Source organism: Desarmillaria tabescens (assembly GCF_030435595.1).
Source record: "Desarmillaria tabescens strain CCBAS 213 chromosome Unknown EV420scaffold_6, whole genome shotgun sequence".
In the NCBI taxonomy this organism is placed as follows: Eukaryota; Fungi; Basidiomycota; class Agaricomycetes; order Agaricales; family Physalacriaceae; genus Desarmillaria; species Desarmillaria tabescens.
In genome coordinates, this window is record NW_026848305.1 from 1,226,493 (window position 1) to 1,250,548 (window position 24,056).

At 48.9% G+C, this 24,056-nt stretch overlaps 9 protein-coding genes across 9 annotated transcripts; 5 read left to right on the forward strand and 4 right to left on the reverse strand.

Annotated features, from left to right (window-relative positions):
- Positions 1 to 171: 171 nt before the first annotated feature.
- On the forward strand, positions 172 to 2,350 carry EV420DRAFT_1618444 (PIN domain-like protein; the record flags this gene model as incomplete). Its single annotated transcript, XM_060475341.1, has 2 exons — positions 172 to 1,741; positions 2,154 to 2,350. The coding sequence occupies 2 exons, from the start codon at positions 172 to 174 to the stop codon at positions 2,348 to 2,350; spliced, it is 1,767 nt and encodes a 588-aa protein (XP_060335789.1).
- Positions 2,351 to 2,499: 149 nt separating this feature from the next.
- On the reverse strand, positions 2,500 to 5,943 carry EV420DRAFT_1057474 (uncharacterized protein). The gene is made up of 17 exons (XM_060465560.1): positions 5,593 to 5,943; positions 5,535 to 5,540; positions 5,455 to 5,483; positions 5,310 to 5,390; positions 5,168 to 5,194; positions 4,970 to 5,113; positions 4,816 to 4,908; positions 4,301 to 4,644; positions 4,222 to 4,242; positions 4,120 to 4,172; positions 3,844 to 4,071; positions 3,785 to 3,790; positions 3,534 to 3,734; positions 3,267 to 3,476; positions 3,177 to 3,206; positions 2,812 to 3,116; positions 2,500 to 2,693 (listed from the first exon to the last, which is right to left on the reverse strand). Exons 1-16 carry the CDS (start codon positions 5,710 to 5,712, stop codon positions 2,844 to 2,846), a joined length of 1,866 nt encoding a protein of 621 aa, XP_060335790.1. The 5' UTR covers positions 5,713 to 5,943; the 3' UTR covers positions 2,500 to 2,693; positions 2,812 to 2,843.
- Positions 5,944 to 6,021: 78 nt separating this feature from the next.
- On the forward strand, positions 6,022 to 6,508 carry EV420DRAFT_1263292 (mitochondrial outer membrane translocase complex, subunit Tom22; the record flags this gene model as incomplete). Its single annotated transcript, XM_060467162.1, has 2 exons — positions 6,022 to 6,393; positions 6,446 to 6,508. 2 exons carry the CDS (start codon positions 6,022 to 6,024, stop codon positions 6,506 to 6,508), a joined length of 435 nt encoding a protein of 144 aa, XP_060335791.1.
- A 136-nt stretch (positions 6,509 to 6,644) lies between these two features.
- On the reverse strand, positions 6,645 to 8,143 carry EV420DRAFT_1725901 (uncharacterized protein; the record flags this gene model as incomplete). Its single annotated transcript, XM_060479827.1, has 7 exons — positions 6,645 to 6,779; positions 6,833 to 7,222; positions 7,277 to 7,332; positions 7,393 to 7,637; positions 7,695 to 7,786; positions 7,845 to 7,939; positions 7,990 to 8,143. The coding sequence occupies 7 exons, from the start codon at positions 8,141 to 8,143 to the stop codon at positions 6,762 to 6,764; spliced, it is 1,050 nt and encodes a 349-aa protein (XP_060335792.1). The 3' UTR covers positions 6,645 to 6,761.
- Positions 8,144 to 8,216: 73 nt separating this feature from the next.
- On the forward strand, positions 8,217 to 9,145 carry EV420DRAFT_1057807 (uncharacterized protein). Its single transcript, XM_060465563.1, has 5 exons — positions 8,217 to 8,525; positions 8,582 to 8,679; positions 8,731 to 8,788; positions 8,900 to 9,040; positions 9,100 to 9,145. The coding sequence occupies exons 1-3, from the start codon at positions 8,379 to 8,381 to the stop codon at positions 8,750 to 8,752; spliced, it is 267 nt and encodes an 88-aa protein (XP_060335793.1). The 5' UTR covers positions 8,217 to 8,378; the 3' UTR covers positions 8,753 to 8,788; positions 8,900 to 9,040; positions 9,100 to 9,145.
- A 709-nt stretch (positions 9,146 to 9,854) lies between these two features.
- Positions 9,855 to 11,796, reverse strand: EV420DRAFT_1057759 (uncharacterized protein). The gene is made up of 4 exons (XM_060465562.1): positions 11,695 to 11,796; positions 11,301 to 11,644; positions 10,413 to 11,241; positions 9,855 to 10,353 (listed from the first exon to the last, which is right to left on the reverse strand). The coding sequence occupies exons 1-4, from the start codon at positions 11,746 to 11,748 to the stop codon at positions 10,090 to 10,092; spliced, it is 1,491 nt and encodes a 496-aa protein (XP_060335794.1). The 5' UTR covers positions 11,749 to 11,796; the 3' UTR covers positions 9,855 to 10,089.
- Positions 11,797 to 13,178: 1,382 nt separating this feature from the next.
- Positions 13,179 to 13,977, forward strand: EV420DRAFT_1057983 (uncharacterized protein). Its single transcript, XM_060465564.1, has 2 exons — positions 13,179 to 13,775; positions 13,831 to 13,977. The coding sequence occupies exon 1, from the start codon at positions 13,287 to 13,289 to the stop codon at positions 13,686 to 13,688; it is 402 nt and encodes a 133-aa protein (XP_060335795.1). The 5' UTR covers positions 13,179 to 13,286; the 3' UTR covers positions 13,689 to 13,775; positions 13,831 to 13,977.
- Positions 13,978 to 15,630: 1,653 nt separating this feature from the next.
- Positions 15,631 to 17,384, reverse strand: EV420DRAFT_1058005 (uncharacterized protein). Its single transcript, XM_060465565.1, has 4 exons — positions 16,887 to 17,384; positions 16,309 to 16,832; positions 16,113 to 16,253; positions 15,631 to 15,966 (listed from the first exon to the last, which is right to left on the reverse strand). Exons 1-4 carry the CDS (start codon positions 17,199 to 17,201, stop codon positions 15,921 to 15,923), a joined length of 1,026 nt encoding a protein of 341 aa, XP_060335796.1. The 5' UTR covers positions 17,202 to 17,384; the 3' UTR covers positions 15,631 to 15,920.
- Positions 17,385 to 22,017: 4,633 nt separating this feature from the next.
- Positions 22,018 to 23,991, forward strand: EV420DRAFT_1517585 (mitochondrial alternative oxidase). The gene is made up of 9 exons (XM_060472013.1): positions 22,018 to 22,390; positions 22,445 to 22,584; positions 22,637 to 22,701; positions 22,754 to 22,871; positions 22,922 to 23,022; positions 23,082 to 23,129; positions 23,184 to 23,266; positions 23,318 to 23,393; positions 23,450 to 23,991. The coding sequence occupies exons 1-9, from the start codon at positions 22,243 to 22,245 to the stop codon at positions 23,796 to 23,798; spliced, it is 1,128 nt and encodes a 375-aa protein (XP_060335797.1). The 5' UTR covers positions 22,018 to 22,242; the 3' UTR covers positions 23,799 to 23,991.
- Positions 23,992 to 24,056: the final 65 nt, after the last annotated feature.

The window sequence follows — 24,056 nt, forward strand, 5'->3', positions numbered from 1 at the left end:
AAACGACACGCTTTTCAGGAATCTATAGGCCAGATAGGATAGACATGATTGTATACTGACAGGAGGGCAGACGCGAAAAGCAACGGTAATTAAGACGCCCCACAGTCACGTGGTGAGTAGGTTTCAAATTTCGCGGTCGTGGGCCAGCGGCAGCCACTTCGACGACCCACGATGGGCGTTGCGAAACTCTGGCCACTCCTCGACGAATTCTCAGCCAGGAAATCTGTCTACGAGCTGACGATAGCCTCTACAAATCGGCCGCCACACGCCTTTCGCCTCGGTATCGACGTCTCCCTTTGGTTCTTCCACGCCGAGTATGGGCAGGAAGGCGAAAATCCCGAGTTGCGAACTCTGTTCTTTCGTCTAGAACTTCTTCTTCACAATCCTATACAGCCTCTCTTCATCTTCGACGGCCCAGGGAGACCAGCATGGAAGCGAGGAAAACGTATCAATACCTGGGCCCAGAACCCGCTGACCGACGGACTGAAAGCTTTTATCGAAGCTTTTGGGTTTGAATGGCGCATGGCCCCAGGCGAGGCGGAGGCGGAGCTGGCATATTTAAACGCTGCAGGGATCATCGACGGCGTTCTTACCGACGACGTCGACGCGTTCTTGTTCGGCGCCCAGACGGTTTGGCGGAACCCAAGTTCGACGCACGCGCAAACTTCAGATACGGAGAAGAAGAACTTCGTAATGGTGTTTCAGGATGTGAAACTCAGCAGGGCAGAGCTCATATTAATTGCCCTCTGTGCAGGCGGTGACTATTCCCCCGAGGGACTTCCTGGCTGCGGCCCTAATACCGCCAAAGGCCTTGCTCACGCGGGACACGCAGATAGATTGTACCACGTAGCGACGACCCAAACGAGAGAGGAGTTACTGGCGTATCTCCCTATCTGGCGCGCAGAAGTTATCCAGGAACTCAGAACCAATTCCTCTGGATGCCTGGGACACAAGCATAACAGGCTGGCAAACTCCGTGCCAGCAACCTTTCCGGATATTAACATCTTATTAGCTTACACGGAACCAGTCACATCACCACTCGAGAGGTACATCGATATCGACTGGATGAAGAAGGAGCCAAATGTCCCTGCAATAGCTGCGCTGTGCGAAATGTATTTTGAGTGGGGGTACAAAGAATCGGTTGTGAAGCGTTTCAGGACGCTCATATGGCCCGGATTGGCCCTCCGTGTTCTAAGAAGATACATAATTGAGGGTGAACAGGGCAAGGATGAGAAATACGTTTGGCGCAAGTTCGCTGCAAACGAGGCAGTGGATGTTGGTGAGGCTGGGTGGATGACGAAGATCCACAGTACACGGGAGCATCAATCGACAGGTCGCGCTCTGCAGTATCGCGTTGAAATCGACGTCTCCGTCCCCGTCCGGTTAGCGGAATCTGGTGTGCAAGGTTGGAGGAGGCCAACTGGAGCCGGTCCGGACGCTGCCGATTTCTTGCAATTCGAAGACCGTGCTACCGACTCTGCAGAGGACCAGCGTGGGCCCCTCCGTGTTTGGCTCCCGGCCGTCATGGTCCAAAAAGCTAGGCCCGCTTTGGTCGAAGAGTTTGAAGAGATGATCAGGTGCAGAAAAGAGAAGAAGAAACCCAAAGGCAAGAAGAAGGTGACGGAGGAGATGAGCGGTGATGACGAACCACCAACGAGCCCGAGGAAGAAGAAGACGGCGGCTACTCCTTCTGCGACACCCCGTACACCTACCAAACGCAAATCGAAATCCGCCTTACCCAGTACTATACCTTCGTCTTCGTCAAAACTTCTTCTGGCACTCGATAAACTTCCCAAAACGAAAGTATTGTCCAGTCCGACTAAGACACCGTCAAGGAAGCCCGCACCGTTCCCTATGGACTTGGAGGATGAGTTCGGTAGCCCCCGAAAGGAGCGAGATTTACGTTACGATAATAGTAGCGACGACGAAGACGAGCTGCCTATACCCGAGCGCTCGTCGTCTGCTCAATTACCGTTGTTTGGTACGGCCAAGACACCATCGAGGAAACCTTCAGCCTTTCCAACGGGCCAGTTCGATACCCCTCGCAAAACGCGAGATCTATTTTATGACCACGACTGAGGATGATGACCGTCCTATTCTAGGGCAGTCGTCACCTACTCCGCTGCCGCCTTTAACACCCTCTCCTGTCAAAGCCAAAGCCCGTCGTCGAGGTCCCGAAGACGATATGGTGAGGAAGAGCCCGCGGAAGAACAAACTGGACTCTCCTAGTCGTAGGCTGAGGGAGGGGAGTCCAACCCGAGGAAAGGCGAAAAGCAAACCTATAGAAGTGATTGTGATTTCCTCAGATGATGAAGGAAGCGATTCTGATGCCATGGTGTTTGTGGGATGATATCTATATATGTTTTTTGACCATTATTCTGGAGGCTTGCTATCTGTACTTGTTGTCATATTTTGTTTTGCTTATATATCATTCGTTATAATCGAAACTAATCGAGATGCTCTATGTCTGGACCAGCTTGATCGGCGCTAAATCAGTTTAGTTGCCGGACTGGATCTGCTTCCGCGGATGCTGAGCGGGACGAGCGGGAACAAATTGAAGCGAGTGAATACAACTGTCTATACAGTACAAGACCTTACCTTACAGTACTGCTACTACCGATACGCATAGGATGATAAATAAGGTGTCCAGTTATCAAAACTACCATTAGCCCCGTTACTTGGTGCCTTCATACCTGTTTATGTGAAAATGTACAACCAAAAGAAAAAAAGAAAAATCAGTCACTGCAAATGTAATCGTACAACATAAGATTCCAAGATAGACAGCGAATCCGAAACAGAAAAACCCCGAACCTTGAGCGGGGAGTGTTTTCTTCCTTCTCCTTTCATCGCTCGTCAATCTGCATATCGTCACGGCGTGACCCTGGCGACCCTGTTTCGAGAACGACTCTGGGAGCAACCGAGTTCATATGGTTGAAGTCACTCTCTCCAGTTCGATATATGCGCCGGATCTCACTGGCATGATCGCCAGCTTCTTCATAAGCCAGGCTGTACTGCTCTAAGCCATTGATGCAATTGATCGCCTCTGGCCGTCCTAGACGTGCGAGAAGAGTTCCAGCTTGGATACAACTGACATGCATCACCGCCGGGTCAAGTCGCTAAGCAATGAAACTCGAGTCAGATGATCGACCGAAGAATGATGAGGACCTTTTACGTACCAGGTACTGGTTACTCGTCAACACCGCTGCCTATAAATATGGTGAGTGACGATGTTCGATAAGTGAGTGACTCATGAACGGACGACGTACCAGCGCAGATATCCGGCAAGCTCCATGTAGAGCTTCGTCCGCAATTTTTCGCATCACTGAATCCATTTGTGCGAAGTCAGGCGTGAACTTCGGATCGACACCAAGCCGTGTGGTCTCGTTTATCTCCTTTACCCCAACTTCATCTAGCGCATTGAAAAGAATGATCCACATCACATGGTACTGCGCATCGCTGGCACAAGAAGACACCGCCTAAAATACGATCACGAAGAATAAGCAATTTTACAGAACAAGGATTTGTCTACTCACGGTAACAAAGTCCCACGTCTGGTTCTCATTGCTGGGAACGCCTACTGCACGGAGATAGTCATCGCGCCACTCAGTAAGGGCTTTGAAAAACGTGTATAGGATCTCGAAGGGCAGTCCATCGGCTTCGGTCGCAGGTTTCCAGAGTTGCCTGGACATCTGCCGCGCTGTTCGTGCAAGAGCGTGAGCTGCTCGGTAGTATCCCTGTTGCTCATGACGTCAGAAGGGGAAAGTCATCGGGCCACGGCACTAACCAAAAACTGGCGTGGAATTACTTAGTTAGCACGTCGGATTCAGTGTGTGATTCGCGTACCTCTAATTGTTCTCTTGGCGAGGGAGTTGTTCCGTCATGACCGTCGGGATTAATGGGATCGACGGTATAGAAGTCAATGTCGTAATCGTCATCATCGAGAATCGGTTTGTGACGGTAGTACAGCGAAGCGTAAGCATCACATATACATGCCATCCACCAGGCAAATATCATGGTTCCACGCTCTTCCGTGTCGCGATTAGCGGACGATATGACTGATTTGTGATTAATCTAAAGCAAATTGAAATATCGGATGTCTGCATGGAGCTTGTCACCTACCCCGAGATCCATAAGATGCCTTGTCGCTGAGCCCAGCCAGAACCCGTGATAGCCTGGAGAGTTCAATTAACCTACGCCACACTGCGTGACAGGTTGAGTTACCTGTCTGGTCATCAGGAGTTTCTGGAGAGACGAAATTTTAGAAAGAAGCTTGGAAATTAAGGTTGGCAAAGAGACTTACGACTTTGGAGTGGTTCGATCAACAGTCCAATCACTACATGGTCATCCTTCGGCATACGATGTACCTTCAGAGCTTCAGCAAGTTCGCGGGTCCGTAGTATGAGAGTCTTCGCCAAAGCACTGAGGTTGTTATTACGTCGGCGATCGGCGACGAGTAAGGGATGCTCAGAAAATTTAGCGCCCCACGAAATGACGGTGGCCACCAAGGCAGGATGCAGATGCTTGGTAGCCTTTGCCGCATGGGATGGAAGCAATCGTAGACTGTTACGAAACTGCTCGGGATTAAGCAGGGGCAGCCGAGTGTGAACGATCTGAAAAAAAACTTCCACGAGGTCGAGAGCGAACCTGTCAAATTACAAGGGCATGCAGTTAGGGATGCAATAGACAGTGAGAGAAAGACTGCGGATAGTAGTCAGCATATTACAGTGGAATTATAATAAACAAATGGACACACCAAAAAAGAGAAATATTTCTCATGAAATACAAAGGAATCAGGAGCGCATGAAAACTACGCACTCGACTCTGAAGGCTTCTTCTTCGAGTTTTGACGCTTGTTCTCCCCAGAGGAAATAAGGCGAAACTCTGATTTGCGTAAAGGATGTCGGATCACTGATTTTACGATATTGAGGTTACCAAATGAAAAGTTACGCGAATAGCGTTACCCACTGACTTTCCGATTTCCGGCGGTGAGAACAGATATGCAAGGACCTCACGCGTAGACGAGTTCATAGTCACAGGCGGATAGAAACTATATCTGTAAGTGCTCGACATTGGCATATGACCGGGGGAGCCGTTCTCTATGGAGGGAGAACCACTGGATAATTAATCAGCCAAGCCCGAGTATGGACACAACGAAGCAAAGACATACTTCTTGAAAGGGTTGGGAGACGGTGGACTAAGCAACCATGATCAGCGAAATTGCATATAGAAGGCAGACAGAGGGCATGGGTGGTAGCAATCGGCTTCGCCGTGGGTCCACGTCAACGAATGCAATGAACGGCGCAACGTACCTGGAATTGGCAGATGATAATTTCCGTCGCCCGGGGGCGGATGTTCGCTTCTTCTCGCTGGTGGCTTGCTGGACGAAATGACTAAAGCAAAGGAGCGAGAATGAGTCAAATGTTTCAAGTACATCGACGAGGCAGATGGACTGACGTGCACGGATAGTTCTTGGAGACACAATGCTGGAGACATCGCTTGAGCACGATGGTAGTATATATAAAGAATAAACGTACTTGACACTACGACCAAAAGGTCAATGATAGAACGGAGAAGGAAAGCTGTGGAACGTACCTTCTCCTGGCCCGGCAGCCGATGACACTTAACTTTCCTAGCTCTACAGGCATCGCAGGCCGTGTTTTGTTTCCTTGGCGGAGGTAGAGTCTTCGCGAGCTCGTGAATCTGATTTTGCATCGAAGGAGAAGGTAGCACGATGCCTGGACGTTACAAAGTGGAATCTGTAAGCTCAGCTATGTGCTGGACGACGAAGAACGACGAACGACGGATACCTGACTGAATAGAGCTGGTCGATGGTTCCGACGACATTGGGGTATCTGCCTGCATGGTACCGCGATAAGGGGCGAGCAAGGGGATGGAACAACAAGATCTAGAGGGCAAGGTACTTTATATGAACGCCGATTCAGGAAGGGGACCAAATAAGGCCAAGCCACCCTGACCACTCAGCCCGGCTCCGAATTTTTTCTCAGCAACATCCCGTCAGCCATGGTCAAGGTCGAAATTGTTGATGACAAGGAATCCAACTCTCCCTATGCCTCCCCGTCGTCCTCGCGCACCTCATCGACAGAGTCGCTCTCTTCTGTCTCTTCTGAATTGTCAGCAGACGAGACCATTCTTGACCGTATCGCTGCGCTCGTAGACATCGTACCCCCAACTACCCGCCATAGCATCTCTTCGCGCGTCTCAAAAACCGCTTCATTTGTCAAAAAGAGCGGAAAATTCTTCGGAAACATTGTCTGGGTCGTCACGACGTCTGCGCTGCTCGTCGCTCTTCCCTTGGCCCTGAGCTTGGAAGACGAGGCAAAAATTGTAGCACAGGAGAAGGAAATGCTGGAGCAACAACAGGGTGCTCAACAGGTCAGTTTTTTTCTCGTAATTTTTGCTGTGTCTCAACCTATCTTTGCTCCAGATGATATCTCCAATGTATCCGCAAGCAAACCAACCAAAACCATTGGTTCCTCCCGGATTCTAGACACAGTCGGGTACAGATGACGTCGAGGGATAGATGGGATGTATTTATCACTCCGGATTGCACACCTCTAATGACTTGCGGCTTGTTATTTACACCGTTTTCTGTCTGTACCTATCTTTCACCCCACTCCATATGTATACGCCGCTTCCATGAAAACATTCCGTCATAGAACATCAGACCAGAAAGGAATTCCAGAGGACAGTATTTATTATTTCTTCTAAATAGTGGGTAAGTCTACAACCTCTTCCACCATTCAGTTCTCTAGGACAATCTGCCGAAGACATGAGCAAAAGGAACAGTAGAACGGCGCAGATAGACACTTACGTCCGGCCTAGGAGGAAATACGATTGGTCGCGTGAAATTATCTGCAGAACGGTACCGTCTCAGATATGTAATGGCATGATGTTCAATTTCTGACGGAGTAACTCCGACAAGATCCCAATTGCCCGGTAATTCAGCATCATCAACGTATCTTCTCACCACTTCATCTGGACTGAGAGTTGGCCACCACACTGATTGCGAAGCAACTTTGGCCAAAAGGGTTGCCACTGCTTTGGGAATTGTGGGTGCTTTAGATGGTGGCTGAAGCGTTACGGAAGACACGAGATCCAATAGATATTCGTATGTGAGCGTGGATGGACCGGGAAGGTTGAGAGCTCCAGGTGATCGGGGTACTTCCATGAGGTTGGCGAGAGCTTGTGCAACGTCGATGACCTGAGGAGCAGTCTTCGTGAGATCAAATGCCCATAGAAAGGTGCGCCAACGTACGTGTACCGGCCGGACTTGAGTCTCAGCATTGTTCAACTTCCACCAGATCGGCCAGACTAGTGATGGTTGGATCAGCACATGGGTAGTGGTGTACGGGTAAAGCCCAAGAAACGTACTAGCGATGTTATTCAGCAGCTTATCTTCGTACCCATACATGGCCGAAGGCCTAACAATAGTAACATCCTTGAAGGCCGCTTTCACACGATCTTCTCCTTCTGCCTTGGCCTGGTAGAACTTGGACGGTGAAGAAGCCGAGGCGTTAAGATGCGAGACGTGGACGAAGCGTGGAACACCAGACTCCGCTGCGATCCTTGCGATTCGTTCGGCGCCCTCGACGTGGACTGACGAGAAGTCAAAGTTTCTGTGAACGTTCCAAGAATGAAAAAGTTTCGTCAGAGGTATGACGCGAGCGGCTCACTTGGTTTCATAGTCACGTCCAACAAGATTGTATACGATGGTCGAGTGCCTTACACACTCGGCTATCTGGGACTCATTACGGATGTCCCATTCCTGTGGGCAACGGAAGCGTCAGAAGAGTCCGAGGGGATGGATGCGCCGGGCTGCGAACCATAGGTACGATTTGTCCGAGATCACCCATGGGCTTCAGACGTCTCTTTTCGTCTTCGTCACGGTATGGAACGACCACCTGGGTGCCAAGTTTCCCTGTAATATTGTCAACTTGAGCGTCAATCGAGATGACGAGGGATGCTCACCGAGCTTAGACACGAGATATCTTCCCAAAAATCCAGTGCAGCCAAAGACCGTAACCACATGCCCTGATACCTGCGCTATAACCCGGAAGCCCTGAGGCGACGGCGACCTTGTTAGGCAACGGAGTAAGACTGTGGTATGCTCGCTGTTCGACATTGTATCAGCATATATTCAAGAGATATGGCAAGAAAAAGGTATACAGTTCCTTGTCTACGGGCAACTCGCTGCAGGCGCAACATGCTGGAGGAAGACATGCCCGCCTGGAAGTGATATAACGCTGAGATTGTGGTTGGGTCGGTGAATGGCGGGATCACGACGCCACGTGGGTGTGATGTGTGACGATCGTGACTTATTGTCACGTTAGGCGTCGAACGCTTTTGCTCTTACCGCGATGGCACAGGGAAAGACAAAGGGCCTGCAGGCCAAGTCTGGTCCTTCAGCTCGCCAGGCATCAAAGGCGGCTGCAGCTACGAAGAAAGGAAAACGATATATTCCACCCAAAAAAGCTGTCCTTGTCAAGCAGGCTGCAATGCACAAGGTGCGTTAGGTCCCTCTTCTCGTCCGAGTATTCAGAATCACTGAAGCTTCATCAAGAATCTTTCGGCTAAAATCAACAAGTCGATAGAGCAGCAAATGGTGTCAGCTGCCTCCGCTGGGAAGTTGACCATCATGAAAAATGCCGGTCCCGAAGCGTACGACAAATCCCCCGCTTTTAGAGAATTCATTTACTTACCCTCGGTTAGGTCTGGTTCGAAGAAGTCATGATTCACCATGTTGCGCACATTGCTCATTTGAATGGAGGTTCGCGCTGATCTTTTCTTTTCTCAACGTGGTTTATCTGATATTTACTACCAGGTTTCGTTTCCGCTTTCTCGCCACGGATCATGCTACCTTCCTATGTACTCCACACAGCGCCGACTGGAATCTTCCGATGATCTTTGGGTTTGTTGTTATCTTGTCGGGTACGAAGGAGTTGGGTCGAGGCGCGTGGATGCAGCGGACGACAAGCCTATATGCGCTTGGGGTACTAAATCATCCGACTCGGACGAAAGAGTTAGCGAATTGTTATTGTTTGCCCCTGGTGCTCTGTTCATTTCAGGCGTTGCCACAAGGACGTTCAACTCCGCGATATTCATGAATAATATGAACTCCATCGAGATTCAGATGAATACAGCGGTCCCCGAATCCGAGTCCGCATCTTGATGCACTGATGTTTCGAATCCAACAATGTGTTAGATCAAGTCCCTGATATCTTCTGCGTATTGATTCTCTTCGAATAGCCATTACTTTCTAGTTACGCCGCAACAGAGGGACCGACAACTGCATCAACTCCTGTATGTGGACATCGATATGAAAATTTGAGATGACCAATAGCGCTAAACAGCGCTAGACAAAGTTTTTCAAATGTTCATTGTTCATCTTACGGTCCATATGCTTGACTATTACTTACGAATAGCTGTATACGGATCTGGAGCTCGGCTGCGATATCCACTCAGCTCTCTGCACGTATGCGCCCGTTCCGGACTGCTCTCGAGTGAGGATGACTTGCGGATTCATAACATGCCAGTAATCATTAATCAGCTTCTAGTGGATGCTATAACTGAAGTTTGCATGGTCGGTGTCGTTCTATAAATCTCCATTTCATAAACTTTCTCAGCTTCTTTGCTCAGATCCGAGTTATCACCTGAATTGGACGCACCCACCACCGCTTCACGACTCTCTACGTACACGGTGAGTCACGGGGGTACTAGTACAAAAACTTGGTCAATGTTTTACAGACTGCTTGAATTCCCGTCTCGGCCTGATGCCACCGCGATCAGGCGCACGGAGTGGTGATGGTTGGCGATATGTAATCCTGTGTTGTTATCAGGGCCCTCAAATTCAACTAAGAAACGCGATCCTCGCGAGGATACGATGAAACATGTTCCCTGAACGGAGTGGGCTGATGTGAAGCGTAAGAACATAGCCATAAACTAATTTTGCGCACGAATCATTGATTCAAAACTCCTTAGGCCATTGGTAACAGTAAGTATCATAGATTGAAGCGTACCACCCTACGGTTTCTTTGAGGAATTGACCTCTACAAATTTCAGGACGAAGAATTACACTGATTGGAGGCGCTTAAAGAACCAGGATGGCTTCTCTCCATCAATCATTAACTCTGGTTTGTATACCACCCCTTGCGGAAGAATTACTTCGAGGTTACGCACCACATCCTCGCGTTTGGTGTCTCCTATGCGAAACTTCTCTAAAGCATCTGTATCGACGGAACCTCGCGCGTGCCAAGGTCGCTCGCGAGTGGGAGCTTCGTACAGATACAGCGTACGCAAAGCGGGCAACACTTTGATGATGCCTAATAAAGATGCCTACCGTTGAAAGGTGAGTACTGCTGCTGAAATGAAAGAAGCGAATAATAGACCCTGACCATAGAATCATAGTCGGATACATGTATCCCCAAGACCTTCAGTTGCTTGCATTGCGTGATCGAGTCAGTTGCATGGTCTCCATATCCCCATTTCCCCCGCATCCTAGGCTTAATATGGAGCTCCTCCAATGTACCCGAAAGAAGAGGCAACACGTCCTTGAAGAATGCCTTCCCCATACGTTCTACATGTTCATATTCCTCCCCAAAGTCTTTGAGCGCCGTCCATAGAACCAACCTCACCATCTCCTTATTTGATCGGAGAAAATGAAGCGGTGCTGGATCGGTACCAACAATCAAGGTAAGGTCCGGAATCCGGACGTGTTCCTTCACAAGGCCGTTCCAGAAGTGTGGGGAAACGTCGCAGCCGTCACGTATGATCAAGGTTTGTAGGGAGCGAAGGTTGGGGTACAGCCAGGCTGAATGGGAGACGTTCCACTCGCGAATGTCGAGATAAGAGAGGAGAAGAGGCTTGTCGGGGGACACATAGCGGAACAGACGAGACAGATGATAGCCATGTTGAGAGTGGGTATGCGAAATGTAGGGAAGGTCATTTGCAGTCATGGAATCACCGTTCAGTTCCAAATGCGCGAGGTCCGGGCAGGCCGCAATTGCAAGGGCCAAGCCTTTCTCTAATGTACGGTGACAGTGACCTGACCCATTCCAATGAAACGTCCTTAATCCATTTAAATGTTTGATCGAAGATAGGAACGGTAGATTAAGGTCTGGCTGAGATATGTGGACGTCGTCGAGTAGAGGAAGAATTTTCAAGCCTTGGAAGATCTCGTCAATGACCCAAGCAGGAATGGTGCGAATACCATGCGTGTCGAATCTGAGTCGGACCAGAATACAATGAGTACTAGCGTGAAAGTACAAGAAATGCACCTTTACCGAACCGTAGCAGACACGACGTTAATCAAGGATGCCAAAGCTGGTCGTAAGTCATTCTTTAGTTGCCCGAGAGCAGAGTTATTATGCTGGAGCTTGCGATCGAATTTCGGAACCGACGGAGAACGTTGGGTGGATACAACTACTGAGAGGCGTTGTACATATCGCGCAATAGGTGTGCGATGGGCAGCGAGATTGTCAATTAATGGGACAGGGAAGATGATACGATGGTACTTGAATTCAGCCAGGTTTAAATGGACGGTCAGTGAGGGAAACAAGACCGGGTCGAGAGAAATGCATGTACGTAGGCATACTGCACGAAGAGATTTGAGGTCGGGCATTTCAGCCTTCGAAAGGCTTAGAAACATGCGATGGACAGGAAACATGGTAAACGTACCGTAAGGCCAATCTCCTGTATAATTTCGTTGGGTAGAGAGAGCAAGGAAGCCATTGCAGACTTTCAGAATATGCCTCGGTTACAACAGCTAGAACTTATATATATATATATACCAATATTGAGTCATAGCGCATCACAACCGAGTCAAACTGTCAATTGCTAAGATACGCGATCACGTGGTTTTGACTCACTTGACGAAGTTCCTGTGGTATCTAATAAAGCGGGTTACCAAGCTGGTTTCTGTGCACGTTTGAGTGCCCGCCCGGTAAGAATGCTTTATCTGTTTATGCCGCTGTAGCGGGCGATTGGCATCGACCTCGTTTCCGAATTCGAAATTCGGGCGTCGATAAACACTGAGCGTTGCTGTACTGTAGCAACTAGCAGTCTGCTCATGAGTGCTGGGAGTTAGATACTGTCGAAGGAGAGAGAAAAATGGGTTAATAGGTTCATAGATGAGTACAAGGCTTATGATCTGGTCTATGCACAATGGCGGAGTAGGTAAAATTACCTGCCGCGACGGTATGAGTTGGCAAAGCAAAGCAAAGCAGCTAAAGTGGCCTGAAAAATAGTAACTTTCTATAGACCTTGGCAATGAACAGAGTGAGATACTTCGGAGTTTTCTTTCGGTTTGGCTTAGCAACGACGTCCCGAGACCGAAGGGGAATGAAACAATCGGTATTAGTAACGCTTAATACCAATGATATTTGGCTCCAGATACACTCATTAGCATGTCATCCTACCCACATTGAAACCAAGACTTCATGAATCGTGAGATATCAACGCTGGAAAACACTATGAACCGGGCAGCGGAAGGCAGTATACCCGAAGGCAGAGAGATGTGATTCTGTAGCCACTTTCTCACCGGGGTCGCTACACCTTGGAAAAAGAACCTGAGCCAAAAAGAGATCGAATATAAGAGAATGGGTTATAGAGAGCAGAAAAGGGTCCTAAGTCGGATTGATCCCGGCAGCCGCATGGTCAGCATCCAAAGCCTGATAGGCAAAGGGTTGTGCGAGTCGTGGTAGAAACAGACTTTGTATGTTGAATACAGCCCAAATCGCGACGGAGCGTTCGAATGAGGCAGCCATGATCATGGTCGTGTTCCAACTCGACAAAACAGGAAATCACCGTCAAACAAACCGGCAAGGTCGGCCCGGACAGGGTCAAAATTTGAACGCATGTCTTTTTCCCTCTTGCATGTGAGGACCATAGCCCCACTGGTGCACCCAAAATGTCTCTTTAGCTCCTTTAGTTCCAAGAATACTATCTGTTGAAGGTTAGGTCCGTAGAAAATTCTCAGTTTTCGGTCTTTCTAATGCATCCGTAGCTTCATAACCGGCACTTCTTACTTGTAATCGTGGCCAGAAACAGTCCATAACGTCGCTGACAGTTGATCAACACATTTGCTTCTAAGGCCTAAGGTCTGATCGACCCATTGTCGTCAGGCTGCGGTTAAACTAGCTCCGAAACGAACCTTCTTGGTTGTTTACTTGAATGGTTAATGCCCCCCATTTGGTTTCTGCTGCCCTCTTGCTCGTCCTATTTGTGGCCTCCTATTGGAGAGAACTTGAAGGAAATACCGAGGTTCTGCGATGGACCGAGGAGGAATATTAGTATCTTTGTCCGGCCATATATCCAGACTTATCCTAGCTGGCTATGTCGCTTGTTTCTGGTCCCATCTAATAGTCGGTGCCATAGGCATATGCCAAGAGACTATGTCTTTTTTTCCCGAAATGCAGGGCTCGCTATTTTCAATCGTCTGCGTTTCTATATCGTCCTTGATCTTACCCATCGCAATTGCTTACGGCAGCCGTGCATATGCATGCGGCGGGCTTGCTATATCAAAGCCGTATATCCATGAGGATATGACAGTTTGTCGATGTACCCCGGAACTACTTTCAATGCTTTGCCTCGTTCACACCATGCCAATGCGCACCCAATGTGCATTGCCACCTGCTTGTCACCGCGCAGCGATGTTCAGGACCCTAATTTAATTTATCGTTCTCTCGCGTAGACTCGGGACTGCAATGGGCGTTTCCCAGAGAAATCCTATCACTTTCCGGGACCTACTTAATTCCGCGGTAAGTTTTTTGGAATATCAGGTATATGTACCGCTGACAATAAATAATATTCTAGTTATAGAGATACGTATTCAACGTCGTTTCAATGCCGATCAACCGGTTTTACCACTGATCAGTGATCAGACCAATTGATTCCCGCACTACACATTTCTGGGGCCTATCTTGGGTCCCCGGGATGAGCAGGCTAATCAGAGTAGCCAGTATTATTGCGACAAGTTCTACTCGCACTGAGACTATTTATGAGCAGTAGGAGTGTTCTGAGCAACTTGACTGATGCGCTGTAGACTTCCCCCACATAAACGTAATAGGCGAGTGTTTTTATTTCCATTTCCCCCCTTTCTTTCATGCTAATCCGTTCTTGCGCCCTGGCAGCTGGGTTTTATCAGGTTTTATCTCCTCGAGGTGCCGATTTGTTGCACACAGGCCCCAGGGCACAATTATCTGTTGAACTGGTGCTCTACCTGCTTCAGAGATGCAATGCCTTGCGCCACATTTCTTGTTCAAGCAACCCCATACTTCCAGCGTCTCGAGGAAGTAAATACAAAGTCGGTCACTCCTCGCTGTCGGCCTCCTTTACTTTGTTCTTGCCGGTAGTACTCTTGGATCCTTTCTTCATCCGCAACCGGTGCATCAGCTCTAACAAACCCTCTTCTCTTCATTCAAATTTCGTCGCTTCGTTCTATGCGACATTAGCGTGAATACGACGGTGCGCTTTACCTCATCCGAGTTGGATCTTTTCTTATTCTCGTCTTTTCTTTACAGGATTCCGCCTATAGGGGATCCCCGGCGAAATGTATCTGTATCTCAATGACGAAAGTTCGGTCAACTCAAAGCCGATATTATGTTAGAGTCCGTATTCAATACTTCTTTGCGAAAAGGACCCAGGCGACTGGGGAAGGCGTCAATAAAAAACCTCTGCGTTAGTTCGCGAGCCATCTCAACAAAAAAGAAGAGAAACAGCCTGAGGTGGATAAAGAGGTTTACATTGGATGTTTGTTTCCTCGTTCAGGATCGCGTGGATCGCGGCTAACAAATGTGCTATTTAGGACTAGCTGGATGATGCCTCCATTTACCCGGGCCAGGTCTTGGCGACACTAGACTTACGAAGGATGGCTCACACAGGGGAGGCGGTGAGACTGCTCATTGTCAATCGACTTAGATTATAGGTAAGATACGAAGTAGTAGCCGATGATAATATATTTATTTCTTGGCGAATGCAACATTACCCGCCGTGCACTAACCGTGCAAGGCAGGCGCGGATATCGATATAAAGCGCGAACTGTACATACAGTGCCTGGTATGGTATATACGTATTTTCAGTATGTGGATGAACGTCTTTGACTGCTGGTTAGTGCCTAACAACAACAAATGGGGTTGGTTACATGTACAGTGAATTGAACTGTATACAAGGATGCCTTGATGGGGTGGATGCAGATGAAGAATGATGGTACGTATGCATATGAGGAAGAGAAGGAGAGAAATGAAACCGTTGTTGAGCCAGAGAGAAAAGGAGAAAGGTGATACGGACATCGTCTCTATATGAGAACCACGAGCGTAAAAAGTCATTCAGTAAGCTACTCCCTCACGTAAGGCACGCCGCTCGCTGCTTGGAACAGAGCGCGTTTCACTTGATTGAGGTTTTCCCGATCTTCATGGCTAATGATACCCGGCGTGGTGTCGAAGAAAAGAAGGACTTTGTTCAAGTGCTCTTCAGCCTGCGCTAAAGTTGGCACAGAGTTATCGGGGATGTTAGGAATGGGAACGTAAGCCTCCATAACAGGGTAGGGGTCGGGAGCAGGAGCAGGAGGGTACGAAGAGCTGGGAGAAGGGGGGCGAGGATAGGCCGTGGGGGAGGTGGGAGCTGGCGCAGGGTAAGAGCTTGGAGGTGGATACGCCGACGATCGCACAGACGGGCCATTATCGTATGGTACCACAGCGGTTGTTGTAGCATCATACCTTGTCGATAGTTCGGGGCTTTGGAACCTCGGCTGGAGAGAAGGCTGCGACATTGACGATTGTTCGGCTGCGGGGGCTACTGACGATGGATTTTCATACTGCGAAGGACCATACTGATTATACGGCGGGTGCTGCGTTGGCTGTTCTTGCGGCCAGCATGCAGGCCTCAGTGCAGCGGCCCGCTTTCGTTCAATTTCTCGGTCTCTGGCCTCGTAGCCTCGAATTGCCTCCTCCGCTTCCTCAGGACTGAGTTGGGTGTCTATGGTGCCCATTCCGAGTGCCCTAGCCGCGCGCGTATTATACCCGTCACCAGTCCAGATTCCTCCGCGTATGCCGTGCCGATGCTTGAAATTTTCGACCCAGCCTGAGGAAGCTTTGAACCTCTCTTCAGACATGCCAATCTCCCGAGCAATTTGACGGGCTTTTTCGCGTAAACGCATGTCAGAGAGCGCCGTTTTGGTGGTCTCTTCCTCGGTTAACCACAGGATCATCCTGTCCTCGATGAGAGGGAATTTTGAAGGTCTGAGGGAGAACAGCGTTAGTGGGTTATGTCATCAAATGGGTGAAAGGTACATACCGGTGCTTCGAGATCCGGAGATCTTCATCAGAGGGGACGCTGAGCCATTTGACTTTGTGTTTGAGGATCTTGGAGATGGTGCTGCGCTCAACCCCGTAGCGCATAGCAATGTCTTCCTGACGGGCATCGGGATGCTGTCGATGATATTGACAGATGGCCTTGCGATCGACGTTAAAGAGACGCTGTTTGCGTTGTTTTTGTGTTTTACCAGAAGGGCCTGGAGTATGTTGGAATTGAGCAAACTGAGGATGATTTGAGGAAGCAGAGACAGACGATGAGGAAGTGCTCAAAGCAGGAGACGCAGAACGAGGGTCAGAAGGGGACTTGGAATGAGAGTTCTGAGATTGGGATTGAGATTGAGACTGAGATTGGGGGAAGGCATAAGCAGGTGAATACGGGGTAGAGGAAGAGTCGGGGGTCAATGGGTAAGTGTGGGGCATCTGAAGGTTTCCCAATGAGGACACGTTCATCGACAGGCGCTCGCGGTGAGGCGAGGCTGGTGGCGTATGGGAGCGGATAGTTTGCTATTAATAAATAAATTAGACAAATAATTGATAACCCCGGGAAGACATACGCACTGGAGAGCGTGGGGCAGCAGGAAACGACGAGCGCTTGCCCTCGAGAGCAGCCTTTTGACGTCGGGTCAGCACACGATCTGGGCCAATAGATGACTCGACCTGGCTGAAGTCGTCTGTAGGGGACGTCGACGTCGACGTCGGCGCTGGCTGCTGGAAAGATGGGGCGACTGAGCCCACTGGGGAAGGATATTCCATATCCTGTGTCGACTCAAAGGGCGGTGATGGACTAAAGCGATGCGAATTCCATTGTGCCGGAGAGAAATCGTGGTCAGCAGAATCCATGGTGAGAGGCAGTGGTGAGAGAACTGATTGCATGGGCTGGCAGTAAAAGGTGGTACAGCAGAACTAGTGCATTGCTGGCTGCCCTTATAACGAGTAGTAAGAAAAGGAGAAAAGAGCAGGATAGCGATACCGTCACTGCCTTCTGACAGGACGTCGTCGAAGAAAAGAACAAGTCCGAATCCCTGATGATGAGACGCGATTCCCGATTGCCTTTTATGGAACCCCCATCTTTCTCTTCCGGCGACCATGTCCTTATTTTTCCTGCCCAGCCTTGACGACAGTAGAATTCTCTTAAGGTCTATTTTATTTTTCTTTTGTCGCGGCGCGTATATCGAGCAACATCTAGAATACAACGTTATTCGCTGCTCCTGTTCTCCACTTTTCTCGGACTAGCTACGGGCTAAGCATCTTTGGTTCCGGCCACGCGTCTTATCGCTGGACAACCCCTCCCAGGCCATTTACATTGTCTCCGATTCCGAGAGAACATCCCCCCTACACGAGGTCGTATTCTATAACATATCACCACCGCTGCTCTTCCCGTTTCCATTGCCGATGACATCTCGAGAGAATTCATCTCCGGGGCGCAGCGTCTTCGCCTCTTTTCCGTTTCTTGCATGTATTCGAGTACCAGTAATACTCTTACGGGATCCATCGAAGATTCAGAATCGTCTCTTCGATCTCGGTCTATCCCATGTCTGCTGATTCTCAGTGATACGGCTCGCAATATGTGGCTCTCGCTTATGCCTTCAACTTGAGTGGCGTCTACCAATGTAGGCGCCTTGCGCTTCTAAACTCTCCCTGCCTCCGAGTTCCATGTCTCCATCATTTTCTACATCTTTCAGTGTTAGCGTTGCTATTCGGGCCCCCACGCTCCTCCCACCCACCGTTCCCTTTCGTATGTACGTTCTTGATGGTCGTTTCCAAGCAGACTTAATATCCTTTATCCAGACCCTCTGAATCCGGACTCTCTCCATCTGCCGAACGCAAACAATGAGGCGCTAGCGCTTCCATCAAGGGTCTACCCTCATCTGACAGAGAGGACATGAAACCTCGAGGCGAGGACCAGGTCCAGGTGCCTGACAGTTCTGCGATCGCCCAAGTTTGCCTGACGAGCAAGGCAAACTCGACTCACGATCGTAGCACCAAAAACAAATCAGTGCAATATAACTGCCGGGTCTTCGGAAGCTTCGACTCTCTTCTTTTCGCGGCGTTTGTCCGTTCTATTGGGTTCGCACTCGCTGCCGAAGTCTCCAGGAACATGGTCGTGGGCGCGTGAGTAACTACCTAGAACTAAGTCAATTCATCCTAATCGATGGATAGCCTATCAGCTTTTTTCCGACGTAGAAGGTCTTTCCTAGACGAGATACCCGGCTCCATGCCACCCTGGCTCACATAATTAAATGCATAAATTTAGATCGGTTGGATGCGTCATGCATCAACGCATATACTTGCCGAGTCGGATAGGTGCGCAATGGACAAATGTGAAATAACGACCTATTGTTGCTGGCTTCAAGCTAAATTCTCTTGTGGTAAAGTAAAACTCGTTGGTCTCAGGGTTAGACCTGGTTAGGCTTCGTCTAGGCTGACAGCCATCAATTCAGGAAACTCGATCATTGAAATTCTCAAGTCCCGAGTCTTCATATTTTGATTTTCTTGGACAAGTCGCTTTCTACTGGTCCGATAAGTGCTTAGCGCTTGACGGGCGAAGAACAATTAGTCTCCTGGTGCTCCGTTCCAGAAAGCTTGACGCCGCTCGGATTGCAGTCCCGGAAACGGAAGGGCCACAGCTGGCCACTTTGTCTTGACAGCTGACAGGACTTGGAATACCTCCTAAACGCACGGCGCATTGTCAAAGAAATCCAACAACCGTCCAGGGCGTATCTACACCATATGTATCGCACATACCCGGCACACAAATTAATCAAATGTAACACGGGATCGGGCAATCGAGGGTAGAGATACCTGCTCCACACAAACAACATGCTGTATGTCTTGTGACTGGATGGCCCGCTTCCTCATGTTCATTTGGGCGCAGCACGGAAGCGCTCCCCGCTACTCCTGAAGTCATAGTACTTGTTCTAATGCTCCCTACCTCCACCCCATATTTCGTAGGGTTATCCTCGCGGTAGAGGGGAGGTTTTCCCTTCAAATTCAAGATTCGCGGAAACTGCCTAACCCCGGATTCCTATCGGGACGCCGTTTATCGAGTACGCCAATCCCCATTCTCTTCTTCATCCGACAGAAGTTGAAAAAGAATGCAGATGAAATTTAGAAACGCGTGTTTAACGCTCGGTTTCTGAGAATCCAAGAAATTTTGATTATGTACTCTTATCGACCTTCGAGGAATGAGGGCATGTCTCGTTGGTCGCGACCGTGTCCGGCGACATGACACCACTTTTGAGACCCTCATGCCTACTAGTATTGATCAGTTCGGGTTCGTGATAAGGTCATCGGCTTCGCCACTCCTCATACTGAAGTATCTAGAAACGCTTAGGAATACACAAAAAGTGTCTGCATGACCAGCCAAATTGCGCTTATACAAGCCTTCCTCGGTAAAGGCGTGCACAGACAACATGGATAGCTTGTCTAATGCACACGTACTTACTACTCCGTCGGCCGAGTCGCTTATTTTTCAGTCGTCACCGAGGGTAAGTTATGTCCTTTCTTCCTCCTCATCGTGTGGTCTGGCGCTCATAGATCTTATGAGATAGTGGGTCTACCCAGAATCTCTCAAGAATCACTCGAATTTCGTAAATTCAAAGTTCTCTGCTTGCCAACCATCCTCTTGACCCGTCAATTATCCGACGGTCGACTTCTATCGTTGCCTCAGCACCGTAATCCGCACCTCCCGCTAACCTCGTATCCCCCTTTCATCCGACTCGTTTTTAATTAAGAAGCGTCTCGACTTTAATTCAGGGCCCTCCAGCCGCCGGGACCCTCCTCGAAAAACGCATTCCCCGCATTTGTCTGTTCGATGTTTTCTCGATCAGTGGCGCCAATATTGTTATTACTAGATTCAGATTGCTGTGAGTATACATCCACATAATGTCCAAATCGCAACCGCGAATCAGCTTTCTGATATTCTTTCTAACCCATATTCCCACATTATGTAGATCTCCCTTTAATCGATACAACGCCACATTCCGTATATTTGCATACCGGGCGATCAATAAAACCCCGATTCCAGTCTATTGGCGAAAAATTCCCTTCTTCAGTATTGAACATTCTTGAACATTGCGCCACCAATCAACAAAATCCCTACGAATCTACCTCGAATCTCCAACTACAAAGCGCAGCTCCTGGGTAGATCCAAAGCAGATCAAGGCGTGTATAGGCCGTGTGGGCGCAGATTTTGTCTTTCATCGATCGGACCGGAAAAGACTCTAGAGTGATGCACGCGTTGATTGGCTGGACGCAAGTACCCACCGCTCGCTGTAGTCAGTAGTTCGAGGGGGTTCTGTTTTCAATCGATGGCTAGTCAGGCTAATGACACAGCCGGTACAGGTAGTTGCTCACCGTCAGCTTGGCGGATTCAGGCTTCCCCGGCGAACTATCAAAAATCGTACAACCTGTCCAAACAGTGGGTCCATCGAAATTCTCCAGGTCCGACTCGACAGGAACCCTATTTCTCCACGTCCGGAGTCTTCTATCCTTCCCTGTAGATCCAATATCAAGATTTTGTTTCTAAATCAGAACGTCCTCGGTGGATTTTCTGTAACAACAGTCATGTTCTTGCAAATATGACTTCAAGTACGCAAGCAGCCCTCAAGTTGATCTGACGTATCAGTGTCTTGCGCACCTTCTCGGAAATATGGTGTTTGTTGCTGACCACCACCACCTCAAAAAGCAACTAGTAAATCGAAAGGTATTTTAGTGATCAGTGCGGCAACCTCAGGCGAGTAAAGATAACGATATGGGTATCATTACTTCGACTTCAGAGCAACAACAAGCCGGCATGTGACTCTGCTATTCTTACACCAGACGATTGCTTCTAGTGAACTAGGACAGATCTACTTTTGATGCGTGGCCGTATCCGTCGTTATCATTTCATTTCATTCAGGTGGGGCAACTATCGGTGGTTGAGAAGAATAGATATACGTATGTTGAACCCTCACTGGCATTGGAGCCGTCCCCCATCGACTGAGCAATCAGTAACCGACAGATATTGTTGAGGATTTCACTGGGTTCGACTGGTGCTGTCTACGAATGAGAATTTTCCTTGGCATGCTTAGCCCGCTCAGTGCACAGCAAACGAAGGTGAAAAGTCGGGACTTTTCGCATCAAAAGTTGGCGCCTGTAGCAGCCCGTATCTCGCCTCGGATTGGTCCGTACAGCAAGCGACCAATCATGTCAGTTAGGAGACTCAGCCACAGCCAAGTTCACCTGCTCCGGTCTGGGCAGCGAGAAACTGCATTGAGGTCGACGAACTTCCGAGACACGAACCTGGAACGGCCACTATGAAGCTCGTTCGCGGCTAGAAACATGTAATCCGAATTCCTATCCCTGAGCCAAAAACAGCACCCAATCACCAATGGAATGGGGCACAGCCAAGGAAGTGTATAGGTGAACTATTCGGAGCTCGGCTGAGTCATCGCCTCTCTAGACGGGTCAAGAAATTCCAGGTACCGCCCATTGTAATTCCGAATACGCAGAGGCTCAATCCTGATCCTGGATTGACTCGCACAAGATGCACTGGTAAATTTCATCTTGCTCCTGTACTTAGTGTGGTAGTTCTTGCGGCGCGACCAATAGCTTTTATTCCCATAAAAGTCAACTGTATTGATGGTCCGGCTCAGACGGCGGAGCTCCATTGATTGGTCCTTCATGCAACTTGCTACTGCCGGGCCCGTGATGAATCTAAAACTGTTCAATTAGATACAAGGATATCTATTGACTAGCTTCCGCAAAATCCCTTATTCGTATTGCAGCCACAGAAATCATGGCTCCCTATTGGCCCCCCCAAACCGGAGCTCGGGCTCGGGAGGAATCGGGACACCGAATTGTATGAGAATAGTATTCAAGAGGGGTATAAAAGTGGGGAAAGGAATGATAGCCTTCGTAAAAAATCGCCACTATGCTCAGAACCTCTATTACTCGACTTCCTGTGCGCCAGGTTGCGATCGGTGCGCTACGTGTTCGTGCCATCGCGTCCAGCGCCACACATCATCCTACCACAATACAAAATACTATTTCAGAGGTTAATGTGGTACCGCATCATATCCGTAAGTCGACGTACCATACGTTCGTCTTGGACTAGTTTTCACTGCCGTGTTTAGAGGAGCGCGACCGTCGAGGCATTGCCACCTCCTCTTCCCCTCTGACTCGTGTTGACGCAGTCAGCACTGTGCCGACCATGCAAGGCGACTGGGTACTGTTCCACCCAGTGTATACTCGCGAAGAAGTTGAAGCCGTCGAGGTGAGCCTACCCTTCCCTGTCATTTACTCGTGGACACTGATCATGATGTTAGGTCTTACACCGTGAAGCCAAGACCATCTCAGATAAGCTTGCGTACGGCCTCGTCAGGTTTGCTCGGTATGTGTGTGTTAGTCCTCTGCACTCCCTCACTAAATGTCGGGCCTTGCAGATGGGGCTACGACTTCGTCTCGGGCTACAAGCACAAACCCATCTCACCAGATTCCAAAATGACACTCCAACAGCTAAGGAAAGAAGGATATTTGTTAGACGAACAAGGATGGTTGAACGTAAGTCCTTCTCACAATAGTCTTCTTCGTTTGATAACAACTCGGGCTAGCGTATTCTGTTTTTGGAATCAATCGCCGGTGTACCAGGAATGGTAGCAGCGACTCTGAGGCATCTCCAGAGTCTCCGGCTGATGAGACGAGATAGTGGCTGGTCCGTGATGCATTGTTCATCAAGGTTGACATGCCTGACCGTAGCGTTTTTATATTTAGGATACACACCTGCCTAGAAGAAGCCGAGAATGAACGGATGCACCTCATGTGAGTCGGGTATTATTATTCTCACCTTTCTTCTCGGTTCTGACCATGTTACAGGACATTTATGACGCTTCGTCAACCATCACTCTTTTTCCGTGGCATGATTCTCGGCGCGCAGGGAGTTTTCTACAATCTGTTCTGTGAGCATTAAAACTTTAGCATGCCATAGCTTTCAACTCACAATGATTTAGTCTTCGCATATATGATTTCGCCGAAAACTTGCCATCGTTTCGTTGGCCATCTAGAGGAGGAGGCTGTTGTAACCTAGTGAGTCGCTTGCTCTATAGACACTTTCTGACTACTTGACTGACCATTTGACATAGTACTCGCTGTATCCAAGAGATGGAAGCGGGACGTATTCCGGAGTGGTCCGACATGCCAGCTCCGCAGATTGCAATCGACTACTGGCGTCTCTCATCGGATGCCAAAATGCTGGATGTCGTATACGCAGTACGATCTGACGAGACGACCCACCGATTCGTCAATCACAGTCTAGCCAACCTCAACACGAGTGCAGACGTGAATCCATTTGCCATGCGTGAGCCAGATATGCATGTGAAGGGAAAGCAAATCGAGTTCAAGAGAGATGAGTCGGAGAGATATGTGCAGGAATCGCACGATATCATGGTACAGAAAAAGAAGGAAGTGCAACCAGAGAGACTTTCACAGTGAGGCATTGGGGGATTTCACATTTGTATTTGTATACCGACCAGGACATTTAATTTGGCTCATCATCAACTGTCCCAGCTCAATTAGTACTGTTATGTATTGTATTTTCGCTTACTTTGTACATTCGACAATAATTGATTTTAGATTTCTGTGGAAAATTGTAGCTTGTGCGGTGAAAGTTCCGAGTAGTCGTTTGCAGAGGTTGGGGATCAAGGATATCTGAGTCTCTGATTGGTAAATAGGAGCTGACTAAGCTGACCA

Coding starts and splice junctions, on each gene's coding strand:
- EV420DRAFT_1057474 (XM_060465560.1), bottom strand. CDS start 5,712: ATGCAAAATCAGATTCACGAGCTCGCGAAGACTCTACCTCCGCCAAGG. Junction 5,114..5,167: donor TCTCCCAACCCTTTCAAGAA/GTATGTCTTTGC, acceptor TTAATTATCCAG/TGGTTCTCCCTCCATAGAGA. Junction 4,243..4,300: donor GATCGAACCACTCCAAAGTC/GTAAGTCTCTTT, acceptor TCGTCTCTCCAG/AAACTCCTGATGACCAGACA.
- EV420DRAFT_1057807 (XM_060465563.1), top strand. CDS start 8,379: ATGGCACAGGGAAAGACAAAGGGCCTGCAGGCCAAGTCTGGTCCTTCA. Junction 8,526..8,581: donor AGCAGGCTGCAATGCACAAG/GTGCGTTAGGTC, acceptor AGCTTCATCAAG/AATCTTTCGGCTAAAATCAA. Junction 8,680..8,730: donor AAAAATGCCGGTCCCGAAGC/GTACGACAAATC, acceptor ACCCTCGGTTAG/GTCTGGTTCGAAGAAGTCAT.
- EV420DRAFT_1057759 (XM_060465562.1), bottom strand. CDS start 11,748: ATGGCTTCCTTGCTCTCTCTACCCAACGAAATTATACAGGAGATTGGC. Junction 11,645..11,694: donor TACAGGAGATTGGCCTTACG/GTACGTTTACCA, acceptor AGCCTTTCGAAG/GCTGAAATGCCCGACCTCAA. Junction 10,354..10,412: donor TATCCGACTATGATTCTATG/GTCAGGGTCTAT, acceptor TTTCAACGGTAG/GCATCTTTATTAGGCATCAT.
- EV420DRAFT_1057983 (XM_060465564.1), top strand. CDS start 13,287: ATGGACCGAGGAGGAATATTAGTATCTTTGTCCGGCCATATATCCAGA.
- EV420DRAFT_1058005 (XM_060465565.1), bottom strand. CDS start 17,201: ATGCAATCAGTTCTCTCACCACTGCCTCTCACCATGGATTCTGCTGAC. Junction 16,833..16,886: donor CTGCTGCCCCACGCTCTCCA/GTGCGTATGTCT, acceptor ATTTATTAATAG/CAAACTATCCGCTCCCATAC. Junction 16,254..16,308: donor CTCCGGATCTCGAAGCACCG/GTATGTACCTTT, acceptor GTTCTCCCTCAG/ACCTTCAAAATTCCCTCTCA.
- EV420DRAFT_1517585 (XM_060472013.1), top strand. CDS start 22,243: ATGCTCAGAACCTCTATTACTCGACTTCCTGTGCGCCAGGTTGCGATC. Junction 22,391..22,444: donor TGTGGTACCGCATCATATCC/GTAAGTCGACGT, acceptor TGCCGTGTTTAG/AGGAGCGCGACCGTCGAGGC. Junction 22,702..22,753: donor GGCCTCGTCAGGTTTGCTCG/GTATGTGTGTGT, acceptor CGGGCCTTGCAG/ATGGGGCTACGACTTCGTCT.